A 19,522-nucleotide genomic window follows, 5' to 3' on the forward strand; every position below is an offset into this window, starting at 1 on the left:
GGCGGAGGTGGGTGCAACACAGGTGGAGAAGCTAACTTGCAGTGATGACATTTCGAACTTGGTTCTTTTTCTGCCTTCCTGATCATCTGTTAGTGAGATACATTAGTGCTGGAGCTGGGACTGAGGCCTAAGCTTTTGAATTCCCCTGTTCAGTGGCAATTTTGTTAGACCACAGCTGTGCTGCTTTTTGATTCATTTTAGATAGCCACCATTCTGTAAATGAAACTAGTTTATTTCAGCGTATTAATGTTTTATTTGAAACATCATCTGCTGCAGATTCAGCTTGCTTTTGCTGCTAGGTCTCATTCACCTGTTGTAATTCTCTAGGGAGTTTATGTGATGATCTGTCACTTTCTTTAACAACTCCCCTTTCTCCTTTTTGGTGACTCAGTAACAAAAGTTCTTCCTGGAGCTGCAGTGATCTGGTGGACATGCAGGAATTAAGGAATAACATTCCTGTAAACTTCAACTCCTTCAGAAACAACTTATGTGGAGCTATTTCAGTATTTTCAAATAAAAGTGAAAAAAGCAGTATGTATCTGGATGGTGTGGTGTGCCTTCAAGCTATTCCCAGTGTTTATGTGTTTTAAACCTGTGCAGTAGCATTTTAAGAGACACTTTATGCTGTCCTTTTTTTTTAAATTTTACACTTGCCACAGTTTTACTAACAATAATGTAGGATATATATATATATATTTTAGTAGCCTCCTGAAATTTGTCATGCTTGTGGAAATGTGCTTCTAAACAACTAGTCAGGTACCTTTAAAATGAAATGAAAGTGAAAACTAACTTGGCAGGGCTTAGAGCTCTTCCAAAGTGCGTTGTATGCAAGCTTAAGTATTTGCTGCTTTTTATTTGGCTATGGTCCTGCTTTTTTCCCCTCTTGTTAAAGCATTGAATAACGAATTACAGAGTTGGAGGTGATTTTTGTAAGTACTTGTTCAGTTTATTCTCATGTCCTAAGTTAGGACCAAGTCTGCCTACACAGTAGGCTGTTGTAGTGCTTATCTAACCTTGCAAGAACAGGACTATCCCTGGAAACAGACACTAGAAATGAAGGCACAGGCCTCTAGCTGGCTACAGTACTGGTGGATTCTGCACTTGTAAGCTGCAGGTGACCCATCCGCAGCCCTGTAGACTCCCACAAATGCCTGAGGCATATGGCACTGGGCGGGGGAGGTGACAGGTTCCTTCCATCTTGTTTGCATAGCTGTAGATGCAGTGGTGTGGTCTCTTCTGTGCCTTCCTGGGTTGGTGTAGCCAGTCAGTCTCTTTCAGCTAGGCAGTATGTGTGGTGTCAGGGATGGAGAGAATGGTGTGGTGCAGGGGCGTCACCTGTTTCTGTCTTGTGGGGCTGCAGCCCTGGGGGTGTGGGGGTGATGAAGCTCATCCCTGCAGCAGGCCACGTGACCAAGTCTCTGCTTCCAAGTTTTCTGAGATAAAAGGCCCAAAGCAGTGGTGTGTGTTAGGTGATGTGGTTGAGGAGCCTGTCTGCACATTCTTGCACCAAGGAGCACAGAGGCACAACAGTGGGCGAGGAAACTAGGTGATAGCCTGATGTGGCTACTCCCAGGCCGGTTGCAGGAGAGCAGCCACCTTGTGAAAGCTTATCTCCACACACATACACACAAAGGAGCAATGAGACACTGGAAGGTGGGGGAGATGTTAGAAACGAGCGAGAGAAAACCTCGCCACAGAGACCCAGGCCAGACTTCTCAGTGAAGCACCTACTTTTATTACGTTCTTTAAAGATCGGGTGTCTAGCTTAGTAGGCACAATGTGATAGAAAAATACATGAGTTTTTATACCCTATTCCCGGCCGAAAGATCCCTCCCTTGTTTCCCCATTGGCTGGGTACTCCAAGATTTACAGACTTACCCGGTACGCCTATTACATGTTACAGGTAACACTGGATCATACAACTTCATGCGTTGCATGTCTCATTAGCTTGAACTTATGCCTCCCCTAGGAGGAGAAAGTAATATTCAACAGGCAGTGTTGCACTGTGCAAGCGCAGTGTTGCGTCCCAAGGCCCATCCATCCTAGTCAACCCCAGTTTGACACATTCAAGGTTTTATGGCCCGTTATCTGGTTTCTTCTCACTTTTAATTGCCTTCTGGTTTCTCTTCTTGTCTTGCAAGACTGCCTCCCTTTTACTTTATCAGTTTCTTTGACATACCAGAACAGTATATCCCTTGTTTGTCTTAGCCTTATCAATTCCTTTTAGATACAAGAACAACATCCCTCATTTTCCTCCTCACAGGAGACTTATTAATCCACTCAGGGAAATGAGCCTTGGCCCTTCCCAGAGCTATCTGGTGGAGCCATTGCCCTGTGGGCCAGGGGTGATGCCTATCTGCATGTGTCTGACTCCCCTTACAGGCTGGGGAGGCATGGAATTCAAGAGGCGAATATTTGGAGATTGTGGGAAGTTTAGGGGAGGGACCAAAGGCAAGGATCGAGGCCATGTTGGGGGGGAATAAATTTGGAGAAAACAGAAGAATAAAGGGATTAAAAGGGCTGACCCAGTGTAAACAGGTCTGCTCTGTACCCCATCTGGCTGTGTCCTGCAGCCTCTCAGCACAGTCTGTCCTGTGTTCTTGTTAAACTCCATGCTTTCCCAGGGAAAGAATGTGATTTGGCATGTGCTGTGGAGATGTAAGCACTAGTACCTGAAGCCAGGCAAGAGGGCCTATGTGTCTGTGGTGGCAGCAACCAGCACGAGGGAGCGATGGCTGGCAAAGATCAAGATGGACTGGCCAGCCAGTAGGGGAGGGAGTGTGCATCTCTGAGGGGCTGGACCGCCTGGCCAGCCGCCAGAAAGTGTGGGGTCTGTGGCTGCATGTGTGGGAGGTGCTTGGAGGGCCGCAGCACATGTGATGGTGTGTGAAGGGGTCTCTGTAACAGCAGCTTGTACTGGGGAGCTTAGAGTCTGGGGACAGCTGCTGCAAAGACTAAGTCAACTACTGGTGGATCCACCTTGTACATGTGTGTATTTGTATTTTCCACTAACAGAGCTTCATCCTGGTTGGACAGGGAGGGGAACAGTATGAGGCCATCAGAGCTGTTTATGTGAGCACCTGCCTGTTGATCAGTGTGGTCAGCCACCTGTATTTTTTGGTATGTGTTATGTACCTGTGCCCGTGTGTGTGTCTGCTGAACATAGGTGCTCAGCCTGGTTGGACCTGGGGGACATGGAGCTGTGACAGCCTCACTTCTGTTGAGCTGCCAGGTTTGGCAACCCTCTGCCAGTATGCCAAGTGCCTCAATGTAGGAGTAATGCCAGGTGTTCATAAAGCAAATTTGTGATACACTGGCTGGAGTTTTTTTAGTGCTTCCTCTTCCTGCATATTAGTACAAAGACAGACAGGTTTTTTGGAGATTAGATTGTCATGTTATGCTACTGTATTTCTTCTCATCAAAATAACTTTAACTTACCTTGTTATGCACATTTCTAATGCTCTTTTTGTATTCCTGCAGTTGGGTTGGGTTGTGACATACCCAGTACGGCTAATCTACTTTGCTGTCCTGTGGCTTTTCAAGAATTCCCGTCCTGCAATTACTCTGAATGATCCCGAAGTGAAGTATGCGTTGAGGCTGATTGATAAGGAGGTAAGAGCAGGTACAGTGCTGAGCATGACCTCTCTATGGATCCTGTGAAATGTTGATAGCTTCTTAAATCTTGGGAAATGTTGCAGCAGGGAAAATATTAGTATTTTAAGGAAAGGACTTTATAAATTCTCCTTGCCTAGTATGACTGAGTTTTGCTGAGCAGCTTGTTTGAAAGCAAGTTAAGAGTAGAGAATGCTCTTTGGAAATGACCAAACTTGTAATTTCTGACATACATGTCTCATGTCATGGAGTGTATAAGCAGAGATTCCTAAACTCTGCACTACTGCATTGGCAATGAGACAGAAGTCATGCTGTCGGGCAGAGCAGGCAGTTTTTTCAGGGTCAGTAGTCTTCAGCATAGTAGTTGTCAGAACTATGCAGATACCAGTTCATGTTGCTAGATTTATGTACTCTAATGTGTTACAGGAAGGATGCTGTTTGAATAGTGTAGTCCTGACAGCACCTGAGCTGTCTTAGCTTCTCTTTTTCTCTGATAAAAGTAGAAGCTGCAGAAGCTGCTCAGTGGCATTTTCAGAGGAAAGTCATGACCCCTTTAGAGGTGGATCCTACTAGCAGAAGTCGGTAGCTCAACTTATGGGAAGGGTACCAAAGCCACAAAAGCTGAAAAGTCCGTGTTTCCTGTGGATAAACTCACCATCAAATGCATAACATAGAAATCTTGGGCTTTTCAGGTGTGAAAGTCACACCTGGACATGTTTTTAATGTGACTTCTTAAGTCAGTAAGGTACTCAGGAAGTTATCAGAGGAGTTTTGATGAAAAAGGCTTTGGACTGGAACAGAACTTTGTTTGAGGTATAGAGAATGCATTAATAGTTTGGCTTTCATTTTTTTCTGTCAAAGAAAACAATTATTGTCATTCCAAATCCTAGTTTTGTGGGAACTGAAAACTTGGGCTGGATGGCATTACTGAGTTTATTTCCCATGTGTACTGCAACAATGCTATTGTTACGTAGTCCCACTTTCTCATGAGCGCTGTAGCACGTGATTGCAAGTACAATCTGTCTGATGTGAAGAAAGGGAGGGAAGCTTGAGGCACTGCATGTGCTTTGAGAATCAGGTTACTTGCACGTTTCTACTGAAGCAGTTTGTAACAGATGAGAATTCACAGTTCACATTTTCTTTATAAATACTGGGATTTTTTCTGGCTATTTTGTTTTTGTATTTTTTTTTAATGTTGAGGTAGAGGAACAGCTGTTACAACAAGGTCAAATGGTGCTGTGTTGGTACCTTGATCAGCTGAGACTATTTGACTGATGAATATATTTTTAAAATATTTTTTTTCCTAAATGGAAAATATGTCTTGGAAACAGAAGTTAATTTTGAAAAGCATTAAATTGGTACAGTAAGTGCTAGAAGCTTCTAACATTCTGCCAAAAATCTGGTACAAACACTGTACTAAACTGCTCAGTGTTGCCATATCCACCTATCTGGGAAAGATGAAATTAGTCAGAGTCTTTTTGACATGCTTCAGTTTGTGTTTTACGAGCTATTAAATTTGAAGATGAGAACTTTAATCTAAAACCACCTGTCATTACTCAAAAGCATTTTAACTTGGGAAGAGCCTTGTGGCTGGCTGTGATTTTGGAGCCTCCTCAAGACATTTGTATGGTTGGCTAGTTTACCTTCCATTGCAAGAGGAATTTTAATACTACCTTGTAGTGTGGCTCCTTTTGCTTGCCCAGTTTTGCTAAAGACTCTCATATTTTTAAAGATTCTGTTCCCATGTTGGCATTTATCATTCCCTTTTTGTGTCTGTGAAGCTGTGGGTACCTTCAGTAGCAGAGCACCAAAATTATTAGCGTTTAAAAGAAAAAAGTGAACAAACTAACTCCCTTGGTTTGGAGCTGGGGGTTGTAATTTTTAACTCAATGTATTTTGATTCTATAGTTGAGAGCATGGCCATGCAGGAAGTTTTTTTTCATGGTTAAACCGTGACAGACCCAAGCAAAGGAACAAGAAGCTTGATCAGGAACTGATTTCACAGCTAAAGAAAATGGGTTGGCGATTGCAATGGAAAGCTGAATCACATATACTGGGCTGCCATACAGCAATGTATGTATGTGACATATCAGAAAGATTGCACAGTTACGTAGAAATGGTTTTTAGGTGTCTGCAATAAAAAATTTTCAACAGCTTTGGTCTATAGAATGCCTAGTTTTAGTTTGACGTGTATGTATCTTTTAACATATTTCAGATTTTTGTGTATTAAAGCTGGAAATCAAACGTACTGTTTTGTTGTGCTGTTGCGAGCAGAAGCCTTTCTTCTTTGCACTGTCTACCTTTTACCCACCAGCTGACATAGTACCTCTGCCCAAATTGAGTAGGCTATACCTCCTGTCTCTTGAATGAAGAAATAGGGGTCACAAGGCTACCTGCTAGTGTTTAGCATAGGAAAAAACTGTCTTAATATAATTGAGTGTCCTAATTTACTTTATGCCTTAAAGCCTACAACCTTAGGGTTGAGGGTTTTTTTAATGATAAGCATAATTTATTTGTTAACTTTCAGTGGCTTCAGCAAAGCAACAACCTGCAAAAACTGTTTTCCAGCTTTGTATTTGCAGTTGGGAGTGTGGAAGACTCCTTAGCACCTGCAACTTGAGACAGAAATGCATGCTGGTAGCCATAGGCCAAGGGCTTCCATGTGTAGGGCAGTGGAGAAATGGCTTATGCGTCCTGTTCCAAGGCTATCTTTAATCTAGCCTTGACTAATGACTTGGTGAATGGCATGCTCAGCGTCTTCATCATGTAACAGATGTAGACATGCTGATCTAGGTACTAGGAATACCTTGAGCCTTTTGGTGTTTCTCATAATTGTCTCTTATGATGCACCAAAATACTTGTGTTCTGGTATCTTCTATGCTGTCTCAACTTCAGTTGATGAGGTAGTTAACTGGAATTTCCAACTTTGTTCTTCCTGTATGCTATTAAAGACAGCATCTTAGAATAAAGGCTTATTGGTGAAGTCCAATTTTGAAGTAGTGAAGCTGGGGCTGAAATTTTCATACAGAAACGGCAGCGGTCAGTGTGAGGGCAGCAACATTAATTCCGTGTTAGCTGTCTTTCTAGTGGAATTTTCAATGGCAGTTACTGCTCCTGGATAGACATAAGTACAGAGAAGCCCTTTTTAGACTGCAACTCAATTACCTTCTTTCTTCAGCCAGTGTTTGCCTTAAAGGATATATTGTGATGAAAATTCCATCAGTGTCTAGTACTCATAAGGGAAGACTAGATGAACTGTGATGAGAAAAATCTGCCTCCATTGGTTACTTTAAAAACAAACAAAAACCCCCCACACCAAAAAGTTACAATATTTTATAGAACGTTAACAAAACTTTCTCTCATGTCTCATAGGACTTTAAAAAAAGAAAGTAATTGGATGAGGCATTAGGCTGCTGTTCCTTTCTGTCTTTTTTTGCTGTCTTTTTCCATCCCATGAATGTGACCTGATTTTTAAGAGATAAAACTTACATAGTATAAGAAAGAGCATTTTATTTACTCACTAATAAAATTTTATTATGACTTTCATAGTAAAATATTAGAATAATTACCCCAGCTGGACTGCATAAATTGTCACAATTTTATAATAAAGTTATTATCTAGAGAGGGTTTTTAAAATTTTAAGGACTTACTCAATTTTTATGGGAAAAATATTGTTATGGCTCTTAGTATCATGAAGGGAACCATGTTGCTTCTTCCTAATTTTCTTGACATCCACTAATGTCTTCTGAAATCATATTCTACATTGAAATGATTACTTCATCTGATTTTGAGACATCAAAATTTTTTGGCCTTGATCTCCTGCATATTTAAACTTTTATTGCGGTGGTTTAGCATTTGGTGTGGTTTTGGTAGCGGGGTCTTGGGTTGCCACCTTTGGTGCAGTTTCAGTAGTGGGGGATGGGGTTGCTAAGTGGTCCCTGAAGGAAGCCTCTCAAAAAGAGCTTCCCCCAGTTCCAATTCGACCCTGCCTCTAGCCAAGGCTTTGCCAGCCAGCACTTCTGTGAATAAACCTGCTTATGAGGGGAAATGCCTTTGGGAATACCTTTTGGTTTTGGGAGCACTCTTTTGTTTTGGAGGGGGTAGGGCAGAAGGAGAAATGGCCTTGCGGTTACACAGGAACTGATGTGAAAGTTGGGGAATACACTCTGGTATGGGCATTTTCCTTCGGTTTGTGACAAGTTGACAAGTTGAAGCCCTGCAATCCTCAGAGGACTGGTGGGAAAACATACGGGATGAGGACACACCTGATGCGGAGACTGAACCCTGTAAAATGCCATGGCTCTGAGGAGTGGTGGCTCCAGGTCAGTTCGGCACTGGGAGAGCCAATCCTGACAGTGGACCCCTGTGTGAGCAAGAGATGTGCTGGACTGTCTCCTGTGTGGGGGATGCCACGTGGCTGCAAGGACCTGTTAGGAGTGTTTACCATGAAGAACAAGCGATAGGAACATCATGGAGAGAGCTAAGACTGGCTGCACCCCCCATCCTGTGTTTCCCAACTCTGGCACCGAGTATAGGGGAGAAGGTAGTAAAGCCAGGCCTGGGAAGGAGGGACGGGTGAGTGGAATATGTATTTAAGGTCTTACTGTTCTTTTTCTGTCCTACTCTAATTGGCGATTTGGTTGTAGTTTTGTTGTTTGAACTAAATTGATTCTATTTCCTCTAGTCGAGTCTGTCTTTTTCCTGTGACAGTAAGCGATAAGTGAGCCCTCCCTTGTCTTGACCCTTGAGTAAGTGTATTTTCACCTCCCAACTGTGTGGTGCTTAGTTGCTGACCAGGTCTAGGTCATGACAACTTTAAGTGAGGGTCGACGAACTGATTATTTTTTATTGTAGCATTCTCATGAAAGGCAATGTAAATGTTCTTACTGTTTAGAAAGTTAAGATACAGTCTTAATAAAATTTCATATGCAGATTAAATTTTGCGATTCACATTTAAATACACATCAAACCAGTATTTTATTTCTATTTCTGTTTTATTTCTGCTTCTCTATTACTTCTCAAATATTTTTCAGGTAAGGTTAAGTTTTCAGGGAATTTGAATAAAAAGTTGACCTCTGTGGGATTGTCACATTCAGAGGAGTTCATGTTTGCGTTATGCAAAAATTTCAGGTAGTATGCTGCTGTCCCCCAAATATTTAACCCTGTACAGACTAGTGTATTTGTTTCACAAGGGAAATCACAAACAGTAAATCACAGCAACATTGCTGATTGTTCTTATTTTCCTCTTTCAGGAAGTTAGTCATGACACAAGAAGATTTCGATTTGCTCTCCCTTCCATAGATCACATTCTGGGTCTCCCTGTAGGTACGTTCTGTCTTTCCTTACTGAGAAACCAAACATTGTTAATTACACTGTAAGAGGTTTTGGGAGGACTGTTTTCCTACATTTTGAACTGTTGAATTTCTAATATTGTCACATGGCTTGAGCTGGTATTTAGAGCTTTGCAAAAGCGTCCTCCTGCCGTGAGTCATCTGCAGGATCTGAAATCTCTTGTGCTTACAGAGACTGTATATCCAGCTCGGTTCTGTGAAGACAGTAGAAACAAACACTGGTGTTTACTTCTGTTTTTTTCCAGTCTCAACTTTCCAGTGTATGTTATTCCCATGGTGCTTGGTCTTTGCGGTCCCTTTTCATCACTCAAGGCAGCACTTTCAGCTACTTTTCCTTTAGCACATGTGGTTTACCAGAGGATGTGCTCACTTGCGAATTTGCAGCCAGTCTGCTGGAGAGCGGAAAGCTGATAAGGTGGTAAAAGCAGCTGGAAGCAGCAGGTTTGGCAGTGGTGGCACAAATACTGGCACCACATTCTGCATGTTTAGTCCAGCACCACCATTTTGCTTTTACCGCCAGCTTTACAGTAAAAAAAACACAACTCACTCTGAGGAAGAGTGAGATTGTCTATGGCCCCATGCAGAGGCTACCAGCTGCTCTCCTGTCAGGGCTGGGTAAAGCTCTAACAAGTAAGAGCATAAAGCATGTTTTCCCTGTGGGAGGAACACCTTTTTTGGATTTGTACCAATACTTGTGAGATGCCCTGACAGTGAATGGTCCCATCTGTCCAAGTTCAGTCTGCAGTGGTCACCAATGGATTTGTTCTTGAAGTGGGTGGCAAAGCCAGCCTGTATCTGAAAGAGGAATGGAGGCTGCTGCTGCAGCTCCCTGCAGGTCTTCCCTAGCAGGAAATGTGTGTGCTACCAAATGTGTATAGGCTTTACCGAGAGGAATATTTGGATCACCCTTATGTTATGTCTGTGTACAGCTTCAAATAAGTTATGGTTGCTCATTTCCCAAGTCACCAGGTAGCATATGGCTTGCCTCACTGGCCCTCCAGCTTGGCAAACCAGCTCCTGATAAAATCCCCTCTTTGTGTTCCCAAAACAGGCAGAGGAGCTGCATGTCTTCGGAGAGTTGCATTCATCTTAAGAGATAATTTGTTCTGTTGACCTACTGGTGATAAAAATAACAAAACCCAAATCCTTCTCTAGGTATTCTTCAGGGTGTTGGAATTTGATAGGAAAATTTTTCAAGTGAGTTAATTCTAGGGTAACATTAATTCTAGGTAAACATTGAGGAAAACTATTGTAGAGAGTTCAGTGGATGTGTGACACGTTGGAATGTGATTACTGCATTCAAATGCTAAGCCAGAGAGAAATATCAGGGTTAGACGAGTGCTCTGTCTAGGCAGCCCTAGCAATGGCAGGTAGAAGACAGAAACAATCTGTGGTCAAAGTAGGAACAGTTATAAACTCAATGGTAACTAAACTGTAACAGTTTATAACTAACATGTTAATAAAGAAGTGTTATCAGCACTTGACAGTTTTCCCCTCCCGCGTCCTTTTTGCTTGTCTGTACAGGAGAGACATATCACATCTTTTGCAAGATCTCGTATACAGTTAGGGCTTTGGTAGATGTAAGCGAATGAAGCTATCAGAACAGATATGACTGACACATAAAATTAGCAGCAGAGTTGTTTGCCCTTCCAGAGGTAGAATCTGTGCATGGTTAAAAACTCTGGCAAGGTGTTACAATGTTAGGAAGATGAGAGAGGAAAAAGTGGTGCCTCAAAATAAGGTAGGTAGAATTTTGAGATTGCGTTTGCAGTCTGTGCCAACTCAGTACATCCACTGAAAGAAGAATCTTTTGAAATCGACCTGTTTTTTCTTCCCTGTGTACAGGACAGCATATCTACCTGTCTGCACAGATTGATGGAGCTCTGATTGTTAGACCTTACACTCCAGTTTCCAGCGACGATGACAAAGGCTTTGTGGATCTTGTTGTCAAGGTGAGAAAGTTATGCGTTTTCACCAGGCTGGGCAACTTCTGAGCCCACCTTTACACTTGTAGTGCTATGTGAATTCTGATGTGCTGGCTTTTGTTCAGGTATGTGCCACTGCAGACTTCCAGTATCGTAACAAGTGATGTGCAGTTACCTACAAGCCATATGGCACTTTGCCATAAGCACTTCTTTAGTGTCTTACGAGGAGGTGCATAATTTTCTGTATTTGCATGCTGCAATTTTCCAAAATCTGCAAATGCTCACATACTTATTTAATCTTTCTGAAATAAGGAATTAACCTTGCCTGAACTGTCAGCTTCTTCTGAAGCTAATGTAATGTGGTCATTATATGTAGGTTGCTCCAAAAGTAATGCCTTGTATTTATTTTGGTGGAAACTACAACAGATACAAAGAGCACAATAGCACTGTTTGATAGAGAAAATTCTTGGCTACAAAACACTATTTTTTACGTGGTCACACCCACTGGCTGTGCATTTTCACCAGCCGTGAACAAGAGCCTCCCTGCCGCACTGGTAAAAATCTGCACCAGCAGAGGGGTCCTGCTGTTGCCACTGCTGAAATGTGCCACCCACTGCCTCACTGTGCTGACACCCACTGTTTGGCCTCCGTAAATGTTCAGCAAGCATTAATGAGTGTCAGTGGGTGCAATCTTTTCCTCGTGGAGGAATTCAATCCCACGCCTTTGTTTCATACGCACTTCCATGTCAAACACCATTTTGTGAGGCTGCCCCTCTGCTGCTGTCTGTTGTATGGCAACAAAATTTAATGAAGTATTTGTAGGAGGGTTCTACCTCTGCTGCCATACCACTAACATCTGCCTCTGATGTCGTGGGCCAACATAATCAAATAGGAGGCTTTACTTTTGGAGTGTCCCTTGTAATCATTAAGAGCGGTGTTCATTATTGTTCCTGATCCAGGCAGTTTGTATGACTGATTTAATTGGCAAGAATGTGATTTTTGAGTCTTGAGATGATAGACTCTTGGTAGCTGGACTAAGCAAATATATTTAAAGCTGTCAAGAATTTAAAACCTGAATATCTGCACTGATGTTTCTCCTAGAATTTTATGGGTTTTTTCCTTCTTTATAACTAATTAATTTTTTGTGAAACTAGACATGCATTTGCCTTTTACTGCCTACTTACCTTCATAAGCATGGCATTCCACACTGAAGACATGGCAAGGAAAAAATGTAAAACTTCAACTTGGAAACATTTTACAAAATTCCTTCTTCTCAATGTGCTTCTCCATGTGTGCAAATGATGCTGTTCTTGTGCAAGTGTAGCTAGTGTCAGCTTGAAGTCTTCCACACCCATGTGATTTAAAACAAAAAACCCAGCAGTTCCAGCAATGTAACTACACCCACTGATACCTGTTGGTGAACAGTTGAATATTCAATTAGTTGCTTTCCACTTTGACTTTGAGGTCAAACAGCTGGCATCCCAAGAAGGTGCCAGCTGAGCTGTCAGGGATCTTTCTCAGGTTTTTCTGTTTGAAACCACAGTAGCTTTTATAACTTTTTTTCCCTTTTGAACTTGGGTGCAAATCATGTTGATTGAGAGAATTATTCTGTGTTACAGAAATACAGTGGTGAAACTGCCAGTCTGTGTCCAATGTGACCAAAACTGGGGCAAAAGTTCTTGTCAGCATAATCTGCATTGATAGTATTTTTTGATGTACTGATAATGTCCTTTGCATGACCCATGCATATGGGTACCTAAATATTTGAAGGGCTAATACTCATCTTTGAGCTGTGAGATTAATTGCTTCGTTGTTACTTTTAACAGATCTACTTCAGAGGTGTCCATCCGAAGTTTCCTGGTGGAGGGAAAATGTCTCAATATTTAGACAGTCTGAAAATAGGAGATACTATTGACTTCAGAGGACCAAGTGGCCTACTTGTCTACAATGGAAAAGGCAAGGCTGACTCAGAAGATAAAATTTAAACAATAGAGAAAAAAACTTAAAGTAGTAGTACTTACTGGTCACAGTTTTTTCCAGCTGTGTTCAAGTCTTTATAAAATCATAGAATATTTGGGGTTGGAAGGGACCTTTAGAGGTCATCTAGACCAACCCTCCCTGCGGTGAGCAGGGACATCTTCAACTAGACTGGGTTGCTCAGAGCCCCGTTCAACCTGCTCTTGCATACCTTGCAGGTATGGGTCATCCACCACCTCTCTGGGCAACCTGTTCTAGTGTTTTACCACTCTCATTGTAAAAAAAAAAAAAGTCCTTATATGTAGCCTAAATCTTGCCTCCTTTAGTTTAAAATAATTACTCTCTTGCAACAGGCCCTGCTAAAAAGATTGTCCCCATTTTTGTTATAGGCTTCTTTTAAGTACTGAAAAGCCACTGTAAGGTCTCCCCAGAGCCTTCTCTTTTCCAGGCTGAACAACCCCAACTCTCTCAGCCTTTGCTTATACGAGACGCGTTCCAGATCCCTGATGACTTTTGTGGCCCTTCTCTGGACCCCTTTCTTTCCTTTACTGAGGACTCTAGAGCTGAAGCAGTAGTCTAGATAGGGTCTCAGCAGAGTAGAGGGGTGGAATCTCTGTGGCTACAGTTTGATTACGCATACTGCATGAACTGATCCTTAGCTGTCACCTCTATTTATTATTTGGGCTAGTACTTTCAATATACTCACACTCTTCCACTAGGCACAGGGATTCTTTTCTGTTGTTAGCATCTCTGCGCAAAAGAAATTGCTAATGTCCTAAATCATGGCTGTCTTGAAAGGGATCTTCTATGACTATAGAAGTGCTTGTTACTGATACTTTCCTCAAAGAAGGGAGTTCTTTCCCTGCTTATATGGACATAGTTTATACACTGATAAAAACACTTGATATCTGTGGTATCCAGTGCTAATTTCCCAAGTGAAAATGAACTTTATCAGTAGGAAGTACTTTTGTGCCAATATAAAATAGCTCACTTTGGTATAGTGCAGCCACAAATGTGTCACAAAAATGTTCTGGCAATTTTCTGAGCAGCAGAACTCAGTCAGTGATTTTCCAGAGCTTTGTATTCATGTTATTCTGGGTGAAGAAAGCTGTGAATACAACATTTTGGCAATTTCAAACTCTTGTCAGATTTGTCTGAAACTGGCAAATCAGCTCAAAAAGAGGAGATAAATACACAAAAAAATACCCCCTGCATATTTCAGGTTTTCCCTTAAAATAATTTGCATGATGTAAATAAACTATCTGAGTGGATCAATTCCTTTGCGTAGCACTGTTTCCAGAGTCTGGGCTTCCAAATATCACTGGGGGTATGAGCAAATAGAAATACAGGTAGTGATAGCTTAATGCTATAGTCAAGAGTAAGTAATAACCCATGTCACTGTCTGATGTTGTCATCACATGTCTTATCTGTAATAATCTTCCAGGATTTATTGTAATTCCTGCCATCTTCACCTTTGTCTGTTTTCTGCTCCTGCTTTACATGGGGGGAAGGGTGACAGGGCTGAAACAGTCAGCTGAATGTGCTGGGAAGGTATCACAGGTGCTATTTCCTGCTTTTGTCAGTGTTTTCCATCTCTCTCTTTTCAGGGAAGTTTGCTATTCGGCCTGAAAAGAAAGCCGAACCATTTACTAAGAAAGTGAAATATGTGGGGATGATTGCAGGTGGGACTGGTATGTATATATAAAGATTCTTCCTTGATTTCTGACAGATGGTAGTTGTATTTATTCATATTTTCTCTCATGTGCTGACTTGTATTTCCTTTTGTTCCTTCGCATTCTCGCATCCTCGCATCATTGACCTACCTTTCTCTTTCAGGGATAACACCTATGCTGCAGATTATTCGAGCAATCATAAAAGACAAAGATGACCCTACCATTTGTCAGCTGCTGTTTGCTAATCAGGTATTCTGTCCTTTTTTCTGTTCATAAAGTTTTACTTACCTAACAGAACTCCACTCAGCAAGTGAAATTCTTGCTGGTACAGAAATACAAACCCTGAGGGGAGAAGAGAACTGATATATTGAAAATTTCCCATATAAAAGCACTATAATGAATTGGGTTTTTAGTGTTACTACAGAAATGCTGCTTTCCTCCCCGCTAGTGCTCGCTTTCCTGTTTCTCATGTCTCTGTTTCTAATCCAGTTTATAAATGTTTTAACACTCCACTCTACATTCCTTCGTGCGAGTTTTCAGTGTTTTGGGCAGACTTTCAGAGCTTAATGGAAACAAAGAGGTGGACTTCTGTCTCGTTCGGCAATTTTAACTCCCCAGCTTCACAGCAGGGTTTGTATGTGGAATCTTTCCGTTTGAGAACACATTAGGTGTAGCTGAAATTAACAGTGGTGTCTAGCAGCAACCTCAGCTATGGAGCTTTGATTCTGCATGGCTGTCTCCTTTCACTTCCATTCCGTCAGTTCTTCATGTGTTTCTGTTGTTCTTTGAGGTGTATCATACTGCTGTGCTGAACTAAGGGAAGATTTCGCATCCATGGAATCCTTGCGATAAAGATTTATTGGATGACCAGGCAACCCAAATGACGGTGTGCTGCTGAGCTACAACACCCCGTCTTTGCCGGGTGGTGTTCTGATGTTAATCCTTTCGCTTTTCAGTTTCTTCATTGTAATGAATATTTGTTTCTGGACTATGAGCCATTATTTGTGGTGAACCTCACTTCATGCCTGTGTTTTTTAGCTGCTTTAGGCTCTCTTCTGTCATTCCTCTCTCCTTTAATACTCAGTGTGTTGTTTCCTTTGTACCATATCAGACTTATAAACCAAGATTTTTCTACTCAGAAGCTGTGATCTAAGTGCCAACAGATGCCCTGTTCTGATGCTTAATTACAGAGCCCTGCCAGTGCCTTCTGGTGCTGGCTGGTGTGGCTGTAGTACCTGGTCTCTGCTGAATCTAAGAGTTGGCATTAAGTGCAGACAGTATCAGGGCAGGAGGGCCAGGGTTTGCAGTGAGTAATTCAGAATGACTAATACAGTGCTAGAGCTGCTTTAGCAACCTAGAAAACCTACTGCTTCTTGCAGGGGGGACTCAGGAAACAGTTGTCTGGATATTGCCAACTGCCTTTGTAAACATCAGTCCTTGGCTTTAAAGTGTCCTTGTACCCAGTAACTACACAAATATAAAGGGGCCTTGTGACAAATGGTCAGTTGGGAAAGTCTGCAGTCTAGATGGTTTTTAGTGCTTAATATTTTAAAATATTTTTTATATGTGTTTTGCTGGTCTTTTTGACCCTCCTGAAAGAGCTGCGTTGCATTACAGACGACAGTGTATGTGGGCTCATGCTGGGCATGCCTTGAGTTGGTCATACCCAGTAATAGCTTTTCTGGAATGCAGTTGGCAATAACTGTACCCTCACAGTTACTGACACAATGGTATCCTCAGTGCCAAAGTATTAATGCTGCAGAGGATGGTATCGCTTTCAGACTCTACTCTTTTTCTCCTCCTTCCCAAACTGTGGCTGCAGTTAGGGGATTAAGGCTTTCTTTTTGCTTTCAATGCTGTTGTATCAGGTAGGAACAGAACTTGATACCCTGGGTGATGTTTGTTGTTCCAATCAGAACTAGATATCCTTTTGGTTATTTGTTTCACATCCTGTTTAAAAACCAAGCAATCTCTGTACGTCAGCGGTGATGAAATTTGAAGTGACAAAGGTGAAAAACCTGTCGTTTTCCTGACTGGATGGCACAGTATGGAGGGGTAGGGAGATACCTGTGTGCAGTCATGGTTAGTTTTTGATGAACGCTGCTCTTGAAATAGGATTGGTAAAAGAAGGCTTTACACTTCTGATGCTACTACTAATTAATTCCCTGAAAAAGTGAAGGTTCTGTGGTTTGGATACAGGCTTTGCTTTGGTTTATTTTTTTAGGCTGAAGTCATTGCATGGTCAGAATTTGGGAAAGTTATGAACCTTTTCATTAGCTCTGCCACAGGATAGTCATGAAGATAATTTGTTTGGTCTCTTCAGCCTGTAAAATATTGTTCAATAATTTGTTGCATCTCACAGGGCTGTAGAGTATCTAATGTTCTGTGATCATCTGAGGGCTGCACTCTAATGCAGAGTGTAATTGTTGTTTTCCTTATCCTGCAGACCGAGAAGGATATCCTGTTACGTTCCGAGTTAGAGGAGATCCAGGTTCAGAATCCTGGTCGCTTCAAGTGCTGGTACACGCTGGACAGAGCACCTGAAAGTAAGATCTAACATGCTATTTCCACTGAAGTGTAATTTATGAGTATTAATGCATGTGCTTGACAGAAGACATGCTATGTTGTGCATATTTCTGAGGCTCTTTCTTGCTGAGTGAATCATGTCTGAATATATCCAGTAGCATCCTTCTTCATAGTGATGCACAGAAGCTTTTTGATGTAAGTTTCTAAAGCTACAAACCTCACCTGAGGTGAGTGGTAGTGCAGTGTTCCTCCCATGACTACACCTGAATATCTACCATTATTAATCTGGAAGGTGACCCTCCTTTCTGGTTTCCCATAGACGTAAATATATCATGTTACCTTATTGTCTTGTGTTTAGAGCATGCATTAAGGCAGCTGCAGTGGGTGTGTCAGAGGAGATGCGGACAAGTTCAGACTCCTACCTAGTTGTCATTGTATGGCTGTTCATAGCTGCCATCTTATTCCTAGACAATGGAGTTGTCTTTGTATTAACAAGGTTTCTCAATGACAATACTGTTCCAGCTTGATGCAGTCCAGTTTTAAAGATAATGTGATACAGTTGGCTGGTGAGGTGGGAGGATGAGCTAGCTGAATGCGCCTCCCTCAGCTGTGCAAGTTTGAGGAAGAAGCAGCTAAATAGTGCCACTCAGAAAAGGGTCAATAGTTTCTGTGTGATTCCTTGTTTATTTTTTGTTACTATTCCTCATCATGCCCACTGATGTCAGGATAGATTCACACTCCTGTTCAGTGGTAGTTTGGGGCAGAGAAAGAAAAGCCATATACCTTATCTTGTGACCAAGAATGCACTTCTGGTAGGGGAGGGGGAATGATCTTGCTGACCCCACAATATTTTGCTGTCATGTCATCTTCTGCAATTAGTATTCTGGAATTTCTCATCACCGTACCTTTTTCTTGGAGATTTGTGAATTGTGAACTGAGCTGAGCAGTTGTGATAAAAGTTCTTCCTTAGACCTCCTCAGCGTTGTTCTGCAGACTTTCACTACTATATGTGAAACCGGACCAAAAGTGGAAACTTTTGGATAATCTGTGGGAGAAAAATCTCTCAGTCTTACTGTGCCCACAAAGGTTTGGGACAGCATCTTTTTGCATCCTGGACTGGGGATACGATGGATAAACCTGAATTCTAGTATTAACTAGCTAGCAACGGGGAACAACTTCATCAGCTAGATTTCCCCTAGTGAACTTGTAAACAGTGGGGTAAGGGGGATGGATGTTGTTAATTCACAGTGCTGGAGCTAAGAAAATTCACATTCTGTTCACGGCTCTGCTTGAGATTTCCTTGGGGCTTTTAGCAAGCTATATTAAAAGTTAGATGTTTTCTCCACACGCCAATTTTGCATCTTAAAAGCAGAGGTGTCAGGTTTTCCATGTAGCATAACTAGTTGAGGACACTAATGTGAGTGTACAATTGCTCTAGTCCAGAATGTTACTTAAAAACCCCAAACTCCCACACTTATTTCTAAAGTGTCTTTTCCTCCTTCTTTTCTTGTTCCCCTTCTCCTACTTTAATTTTTTTAACAGATTGGGATTACAGCCAAGGATTCGTGAACCAGGAGATGATCAGAGACCACCTGCCCCCACCTCAGAACGATGTTCTGATCCTCATGTGTGGACCTCCTCCAATGATTCAGTATGCTTGCATTCCCAACCTGGACAAACTGGGCTACACCAAGGACATGAGGTTCTCTTTTTGAAGACTGATAATTCAGTGATCTTGTGTAGAAGGGGAAAAAAATCATTTAATGGGGAAAGGTCGAAGTTACAGAGATGTCTGATGCACAGTGCTGGGAAGCTACACTCATTAAAAATGCATTTTTTTCTGAATCTCTGGCAAGTAAGACACTTTTAAGTTCAACTGTACTAAAGCAGGTACTGTATGTTGCACAGAAACAACTGTTGTGGGAAGGCAGTGATGCCTAGCGCTCAGCTTCATTCTATGCTCCATATCAAGGGAGGACAGTATAGCTGCTTAGGGCAGTAAACATTCATTTACACTTTTTCTTAGCACTGTAATCAAATGGCAGTAATATCCTGCCTCCTGACACTGTGCATACCCAGTACTTTATTTGGTATGAAGTATGAACATATATAGAATGTGCTGGATTATTCACATTGTTTATGTCAAATTTTAATCCTTGCAGAGCTTTTACTATATGAGTGCCAGGAGTGTTTGCCTTTTATGCATAATCTTTGCAACATCAGAAGATTAAAGATGCTTGTTTAGTTGAAGGATGATAATTAACCGTTTATGACTGAAGTTATTCAAGCTGCCTTGTTAATCAAAATAGAGAGGCAATACAGCAATACAAAATTTGTTTCCTTTTGTATTCTATTCTATTTTGTATGTATTGGAATAGCCTCTCAAGCTGGTCACAGTTCTCATCCTTGGGCAATGAAAAAATCAAAGCTGGTGATTTTGTGCACTGTTCCACAAATA

The 19,522-nt window shown here is 41.7% G+C and overlaps 1 protein-coding gene across 1 annotated transcript; it reads left to right on the plus strand.

Annotated features, from left to right (window-relative positions):
- Positions 1 to 3,015: 3,015 nt before the first annotated feature.
- LOC104492478 (NADH-cytochrome b5 reductase 3-like) lies at positions 3,016 to 18,930 on the plus strand (the record flags this gene model as incomplete). Its single annotated transcript, XM_010135044.1, has 9 exons — positions 3,016 to 3,120; positions 3,481 to 3,612; positions 8,865 to 8,937; positions 10,809 to 10,915; positions 12,715 to 12,849; positions 14,478 to 14,556; positions 14,702 to 14,787; positions 16,985 to 17,084; positions 18,607 to 18,930. Coding segments are annotated over 9 exons (990 nt in total), but the record flags the coding sequence as incomplete, so codon positions are not given.
- Positions 18,931 to 19,522: the final 592 nt, after the last annotated feature.

Source organism: Buceros rhinoceros, unplaced genomic scaffold, assembly GCF_000710305.1.
Source record: "Buceros rhinoceros silvestris isolate BGI_N320 unplaced genomic scaffold, ASM71030v1 scaffold14824, whole genome shotgun sequence".
In the NCBI taxonomy this organism is placed as follows: Eukaryota; Metazoa; Chordata; class Aves; order Bucerotiformes; family Bucerotidae; genus Buceros; species Buceros rhinoceros.